General features: G+C 40.9%; 1 protein-coding gene across 1 annotated transcript in view; it reads left to right on the top strand.

Annotated features, from left to right (window-relative positions):
• The first annotated feature begins 321 nt into the window (after positions 1-321).
• Positions 322-8,286, top strand: part of LOC104466664 (formin-binding protein 1-like) — a 60,228-nt gene continuing 52,263 nt past the window's right edge. Inside the window, 3 exon segments of the mRNA XM_010080176.1 lie at positions 322-432; positions 2,973-3,088; positions 7,897-7,953. Coding sequence (XP_010078478.1) covers positions 322-432; positions 2,973-3,088; positions 7,897-7,953 — 284 coding nt within the window.

Raw genomic sequence — 8,286 nt, forward strand, 5'->3', positions numbered from 1 at the left:
GATAATGCAATCCATGACCCTGCTGGAACACACTGCTGTGGGGCGCTGGCTCCAAATGGCACTCTGGCCAAAACTGCTCAATGCCCGGAAAAGGACAGAAACTCCTATCTTAAGCAAAGCTTGCAGAAAGGAGTTAAATTTTGCCTTGCTTTTTGATTGCGGAGATCAGTGCTTGTCGTTCATCTAGTTGAGGTTCTTCTGGTTACAGCTTGGCGCAGGACATGAGTTTCTGCTGGCTTTATAAATAGAAAGTTAGCATCTTCACACAGTTGGTGTCTCTGACAGCTGCAGCACCGTGTACTCCCCTTTGCGCTGCACATCATGGAGTTCTCTTTTGCCAAACTTGACCTAGTGAGGCCATTGAAACAGTCCAGCAGATCCATCTGTGAGATAACAGACCCAGCTGAGGCAGCTACCTGGAGCTATTTGCAGGTTTTTATTCATATTCTGATCTAAATGCTACTCTGAGAATGGAGTCAGAGTCATGGTGATGGAAGAGGTTTGGACAAGCCACCAGCACCAAGATTGCCTTTCCAGGGTGAACCTGCTCTTTCTGTGCAGTCAGCAGGCTGAGTGCTCTCGAAGGGCAGGTCTGGTGGAAAGGCAGCTGCCCTACGGGAAACTGTGACCTTTCCTTTCTGGATGGGGCTACAGTAGGGATGCTAAGTTAAATGTCTTGCTACTGGTATGGTATATCTGATAAGGGTGGTTTAATTTGCTTGCAGGGATTAGGGAGTGGATTTCCCTCCCTGAGATCTCCCTTGTCAAAATTGGGAGTGAATGTGAAGGGATGTAAACTTGCAAGCAATTGACTGCCCCCTGGGGTATTTATTTTCTATGGATGTGTTTATGTTAAATAATGTAAATTGTGGAAGAGTTGGGTGTGGGATAAAACATCTTTATCAGAAACCTTTAAAAGGTCATGTTTGCAGTGCTTTTCTTGACGCCAGCATAATCTGAGAGATGTAGAGGTTGTAGATCTGAAGCAGAGCAGCGGTGCCTTGCTGTGCTGGCATGGTACTCCAGACAGCACACCGTGTTCCTGCCCGATCCCAGCCCTCTGGGAGGAGGAAAGGTCTGTGATGTTACCCATGTCGTCTTTGTATTCTCCCCAGCTGTGAAATTGTCTGAAATAAGGATTTGTCTATATGCAAATGCGTACTGGCTGAGTGCACGTCTGCCCTCTCTGCAGAATACATACATCTTCTTTTTGAGTGAATGGTGTTACTTTGGTTTAAGGGTGATTTATGTTGCTGGAAGTCAGGCTTCTATTCTGTGTGGTTTGAATCTTCCTTTTTTCTTTTTTTCTTCCCCCAGTTGCCCTTAACCACTTTTTCTTAGTTCCTGGAGCACAAGGCTTAGAAGTTCTTTACTATTTTTGTAACTTTATCCTCTTGCCCTTTTGCTGTTCTCCCCCCAGTGCCTCTTTAATGGACCAATAGTGACATAAACTGAAGCCTCCTCTGCTTTGGCTGAACTTGTTTAAAGTAGTACCTTATGCTAAACCAGAGCAAATAACATAGATGCACAAACCCTGTGTGTCCTATTCCATGCATATTACCTGCTCTCTTAACTAGCTTCTTGATAGAGCTTTGCGAATTTTCTGCCTCTAGCGTGGTTCCTATTTCTTCCCTTCAAAATCCAGTTAAAGCAGTTTTGTTTGCAAGTAGCAGCTTCTCTGTGCATGACTGTTTTCTTCAGTGCTGGAAGAATCTTTCCTGACGCCGATCTAACTCACTGTCAGAGCCAGATATGCTACAAAGCAGAAAGAGCGACGTATTTATAAACGGGGCTTTGTAGCAGTTTTCTGCTCTGTGCATCTGAGGAAGTGGCTTGTATTGCTTTGATAGCATTCGATGATAGCTCTGCAAACTGAAAGTCACAAGACCAAATCTTTGGCAGATAGAAAGAAGCATCACTTCTCTCAGAAGCTTTAATTGTGGCAGCAAAGCATCTGACCCAGATCTATTGCTGCGTACAATTGTTTGGAAAATGCTGTAAATCTAACCTTTGTACTGCAGATGTAGAAATTTATTCTCTGTTTTCCTTGTAAACCAGAATGGAACCTGATGCCAAATAAGTCAGGCTGATATTAAAGACCTTGTTTACGCTGTGTTTCTGTCAGGATAAGTATTGACTGTATCATATTAAGAATATTTATTCTGAAATGCTGTGTAGAATGGATGATTATGGAATTTCAGTGTTGTTTAAGTAACAAAATTTTTAAAAATAAGGTAATTTTAGGTTAAATCTGCAGATAGTAATAAGCTGGCTTGGGTAATTAATTTGGATTTAGAGTTGCTTAATTTCTCTTGGCATTTGCAAATCCCAAACTGACTTGTGGAATGTTCTTGATTGAAAAAGATTTTATTGAAAACATGTGCGACTGGTTTTGAGGGCAACAATATTTGAAGAACAAAGTAGTGTCTGTGTGTAAATGGAGGTAGACCAGAAAACTTACTGTAAACATAGCTAATGTCATTTTTTTGTGGCATCATTTGTTAGCAGATGTTCTATTTTAGAACAAAATATGCTCCAGGGGAGGTAAATCCTGTTCTGTAAAAAGATTGTTAGCTGTTCAAAATAGTATTTTAAGTTCATAACATTGACAAAGCTTGAGTGTAAGTCTAATTCATGGAACTCCTGTTAACTGTACACAGTAAAATAAAATACTGGTGAGAGTATCTATTTCTTGTCCTTTTCCAAGTATGTATTTATAATAGAAGATTGCATTCAGTAGAATTGCCAGGATTTCTGAAATGAGACTGAATCAGAAGTAATGAAGAATGTTACTGAATTAGTCTCATGTTAAAAGACATTTCCGTTGATTAAAAACCTGTGTTGCTACGAAAATGTCTAACTATGGTAGTGGAAAATATTAATAACATTTTATGGTGATATGCACCTTGGAAATTATTTTTAGTTATCTCTATGTTCAATGAGACTAAACTGGTTTTTTTGATTAATTGCAGGACCAGTTTGACAACTTAGAAAAACACACGCAATGGGGTATTGATGTTCTGGAAAAATACATCAAGTTTGTAAAGGAAAGAACAGAGATTGAACTCAGCTATGCAAAGCAGCTTAGGTAAGTTGATATGTAAAGTTCTTGACTTTGAGTTGCATCTCTCATCTGTAAGTTTACTGTTTCAGTGTCGGTCATTTGTTTTGTTTGTAATAATGGCTTTTAGCAAATAGCTTTAATTTAGAGAATGGAACGCTGAAGTTAATTTAAGATACTGTTTTATTATCTCTGCTAAAAATCATAGGCTTTGCAAAAGCAAAGGTTATTTAGGTGACTGAGTAGCATACTAGAGCTTACTCGTGATTTATGCGTGATTAATGGCTCAGGCTTTGAGGACAGCATTGTAATGTTTTCCATGAAATTAGGATTGCTGTGCGTAAATGCTGAAGGGTTTAAGAATTCAGCAGAATAAGGATCATTTGTTGTAAGGCAAAGTTTAGGGTTTCTTTTCATACGACAGGCTCTTTATGAATGTGTGTTGGAGAAACTGCAGGTCAGAAAGTCAGTCGCAGCCCTTTGAAGTTTTGTCTGTGTAGTTAGCTGGGTTGCAGCCTGAGGCTGGAATTTTGCCACTGTTCTTGCAGAGACCCTGTGAATTTATCTCAAGTAGCTGAAGTACTGGAAATTCCTGCTATGTACATTTTACGTCTGGTTCAGCAGTCAGGGTGTAGGGAAAAAAAAGTCAGGTTGTAGGTAAAGAGACGAGTATGTGTGAACCAGACCCAGAAAACATATTCCTTGAGCTCAGATACAGTGTGAAAGGGGAGGGGAAGGGGTACTAAGAACCTAAAACGAGAGGTGAAGAGGGGTTAGAAGGGAGTACAACACACAGACAGTCCTCTGCTGCGGAGAGGCTGCGGTGCAATATCGTTGGCTGCCACTAGTGTCCGGAGGGATAAACTGAAGGTGCTGGAGCTAACTGGGGAGGCGAGTGCAGGACTAATCCTTCCGAACCCCTCCAGTAACTCCATACCTTTTTTTACATGACTATAATACATATTAGAACTCCCTCTGTCTTCTCAGTATTTATAGAGATTAAGGTTCTAGTTGATCAGTATATATCTAATTAAAAAAAAAAATCATCCAGAATGCTTGTGGTGGAATGGATTTGAGATGCACAATGGCATGTTATTTACGAGGAGCTGCTAGCCGATACAACCCCGCCTTTATGGTGATGTGCTTTCTCAGGGGATTGCCACAAGGATTCCCCAGGGTTTCTGCTATAGACAAGCAGGAAATAGAAGATGACTCTTGCAGGAACAAATTGCTCACATCCTATGGAGATGAGAAGAGATTGAATTACAGAGGCAAAATGAGCTGGAAGAAAGAGTATGACCGGACTGGGAAACCCCAGCACGGTATCTGTGTGAGCAGGCTTGTTCTATGAAGAATCACTAGACTCAGCAAGTTTCTTAATATGACAAATTTCAGGTGTAAAGAGTATAATTATGAAAATAAGCACACAAAATGTTTAAGGACAGTGGGAGATAGTTTATCTGTGACGATCTAGAAGCTCTGAACTCTTGAGTTTTATTTCTTAGTCTGTCCTGGACTTCTAAAACAAACTTGGTCAGTTTGTTTCTTCTCTCTGTATTTTAATTCCCCATGTGTAGCTGCATTTGTCTCCCCCACCCATGGGTATGATTTGAGGACAAATACATTCAGCTCTGAGGAGCTCTTAAACACAGTGCTGTTTGGAGGCTTCTAAGTTAGAGGTATAAAGAAAAAACAAAACGTAAACTTGTTAAATGTTGAAATAAAACAGTACTGGACATCAAGAAAAAAAAATCATGCATCTGCTTTTAATAAGTCTCCTCAAGGCTGGTGCAAACCTTTCTTGTGTCACGTCCATGTGGTGCAGAAGGGCTGCAGCATGTCACTGTATGCCATAGCATGCAGACATACTATTAAAAAGGGACAAATTAATGCAAGATACTCCTGTGGATTTAACTTGGAGTTTTATTTATAGTCTAAGTTAAGCTGCTGAACTTAATTTTCTTTTGTGAAACTTGTGTTTTCTGCTTGGTCTCAGGGCTCCCTGTCTAGCTATCCTATCTCCATCTCAGCCTGCTCATCTATTGCAGTTTAATTGGCCTTTATTTAAAAATCTTTCCTTCCTCATTATAATTCTGCAGATATATATGTAATATTTTGTTTTAAAAGTGTTAAGTTAGATCTACATACTTGCAGGATGCATCAAATTTGGTTACACCACTGGAAGAAACCCCCCAGCGTCACAAACCTGCATTGTGCCTGCACTGCTCGAGTCCTGCTTGTACCGTGTACAATCAGTCCTGGGTTTAGAGCCCAGTTCAGACTGGACATGATTGTTTTCTTATTTGTTTTACATTGTAATTGGTGAGTCTTTAAACTAGTCTGGGAAGGAAGGGACACAGAAACTGTGGCAGAGTGTTCACCTGTCCCTGCTCACAGCACCCACTCTGAGCATCACAAAGCGTGTCAAAAGCCTTGCCTAATATGATGATGGATAGATAGCCTTGAGGAAGACTTATTGGAAAAAAATGCTTATGATATCAGGATAATCTAAGAATTGGGAACCTCTGATGGATGATAAATGTGAGAGCAATGTCTCAAAGAAGTGGAAATAAGGGAACACACAAGCTGCAAAGGCAGGAAAAATTATGCAGCGTGAAAGGCATATAACATGGATTGGAGACAGGTGCACAGGTAGCACAGAATCTTTACAGAATCACTAGTTTTACTGATAGGGTTTGTTCTTATGTGTTAGCTCCCTCTTTCATCAGTGTTAGCTCTGAAGGTGTCATTGCTTCATGAGCTTGACCCTGGGAAGTGCTGGTGTTCTGGGCATGACACTGCATTACTGCATGCTGAACTTCAGCAATGCTTCTGGTTTCAGTATCACTTCTGGGGTTTTTTGTGCGTGTCCTGGTTAAAACCCTACCTATGTGTTTGATTAAAAAAAAAAAGATGGGGAAAAATATGAAGTCAGATATACTACATTTTATGTGTTATAAAGGACACAGATAATACTAAAATGTTTAGCCCAGGTGCTAGTGGTTGTTACATGCTTACAGAATCTTTTTTTTCTGTGAAAGCATACTGTCTTTTTGCCCTAACTCTAGCATTTCTGCACCTTTAAAGATGCACAAGAAGACAGCATCTGTGTATGTCAGAATTAATTGGGCAACATGACAGTGTGGGAATACACGCGCTTTAAGTGTGTCTGAAAATGCCTTCTTAGAGTATCCTCCTGTGCATGTTTTCTTGTGGTTTTTCCTTTCCTCTTTAAGCAGGTGTGTGGAGGGAGGCATTCCCACGGCATCCAGAGTGCTGCAAGACTGACTGTAATCAGGCAGAACAGTTTGCAGGACTCTTGCCATGTTGGTATTCTTTGGTTGAAGCTGCTGCATGCAGAACTAGAGAAAAGTTCGTTGTTTCAGAGGATCCCCTTTTCAGAGAAGGCAGGGACTGGAAAGGAGATGCTCATTTGGATCCCTTACATTTTGATAAACACATGTTTGTCTGTGCAAATCTGCCAGGGTTCTGGCTACTACTCTGTTTGGGCAGATGCTCCTTGATTCCTTAAGGAGAACACAAGGAATAAGAAATGTGGGATGAGGCCCTGCTGTCTCCCAGTTAGCAGTAAAACCAGCACGCAACAGGAGCAGGTTACACCTCTGAAAACACAGTTTATCTTCAACTGGATGCATTCAGGGAGTCCTTCAAAGAGTTTGGCACAGATATAAGTCAATGAAATTTGGTAGTCCTTTGGACAGCAGTTCCATCAGTACCACTTGTACGTTATTCTTAATTGCTGAAACAACCTTGTGAAGCTAAAACAAACGGTTTCCACTTCCCAGCAGGGCAAGAGGGGCTGCAGGAAGGCACATAGTAATAGGGCTGAGTTTAGAATAGGGGAGATCCCAGTACTGCAGCCCTGAAAAGGTCTTAAAATTGCTAAGATGTGTCAGCTCTCTGGTTTGCATTGCTTAAAGGATGGGTGGTGTTGTGTTGAGCTACAGTGCAATATGCATTGTAATGTTGAGCGTTAAGTATCACAAGGTGCTGAGTGTGAGGTGGAGAGCACACCTTCATGAAACCCTTGATTTGCTGCTGGCCGGGGACTCCTAGTCAGTGCCTCCAGGACAATGAAAGCGATGTACTTACTGTCAAATGTGCTGACAGAGTTATGCTCACATTTCTTACTCAAGATACGATCTCTTGAAGAGTGTATCAGTATTTCAAATGAAATCATTAGTTGGCTGTGGGTTAATATGAGATGCAAGTATCTGTGCTAATTGAGACAGTCAGATTTCACATTTCTCCCAGCACCAGTTGATAATCATGAAAAGCTCTCCCTTTTGTCATCGCAGTGTAGCTTTCCACAGCTTTATGAAGACTTTTTCCTTCCTTGGAAGCATCCCGCTGTAGGCAGGCAAATTTGCCTGGCCATGCGTGTCATCTGCAGCACATCACGCGTTAACGAGCCAGCTGACTTTGGATATGGAGTAGCACCTTCTACTGTGTGGAGTTTGTAAAGCATGTCTGTGTGTCCAAGGCCAGTATTTTTACTGAAAAAGGATCTCTCCTTTAATCAGGTGAAGGAGACTTCTGCATCAGCAGAACTATAACTCAGGTGTATTGACTTCGTGACCTTAATTTATTAACTTGTCAGGTTGAGAATCTGATATTTTATAGTGGTTATAGAGACTGAAGCACTGTGCAGCCCATTCTTTGAGTGTTACTACAGCGCAATCAAAGCCTAATGGCACTCATACTTCTGAAAAGGTGTGTAGTAACAACCAAAGCCCCACAGATTGTGTGTGCATGCAAGTATTACCCAGTTAATTAAAGGAGATAACTTTACATATATGTATTTTTAATTCTAGGAATCTTTCAAAAAAATACCAACCCAAAAAGAACTCCAAAGAAGAGGAAGAATACAGGTATGTTCATGCTGGGTGAGCATGTGTTGGTGGAAGAAGGGGAGAAGGCTGGGTTACCTGCTAGGAGTTGGCTTGCAGAGCAAAGATGTTAAAGTCAAGTGGAAGTATAGAAATCATACATGCGGAAACAGGCTGATATGGTAGATACTAAGGAGTGGATTTTCAAAGTTTGGATTTGGTCTGTAACTTCTCAATTCCCTTTGTATGTTATGGTTTCTGGATGCCTGGTTTGGGCTTTTTTGTTTTGTGTTTGTTTTTTTCATATACCTTAAAAACTTTAATCCAGACTGTATGATCCTGGCTCTTTAAAGCGAATGACCAAACTCTGAACTA

This window comes from Pterocles gutturalis, unplaced genomic scaffold (assembly GCF_000699245.1).
Source record: "Pterocles gutturalis isolate BGI_N339 unplaced genomic scaffold, ASM69924v1 scaffold2884, whole genome shotgun sequence".
NCBI lineage: Eukaryota > Metazoa > Chordata > Aves > Pterocliformes > Pteroclidae > Pterocles > Pterocles gutturalis.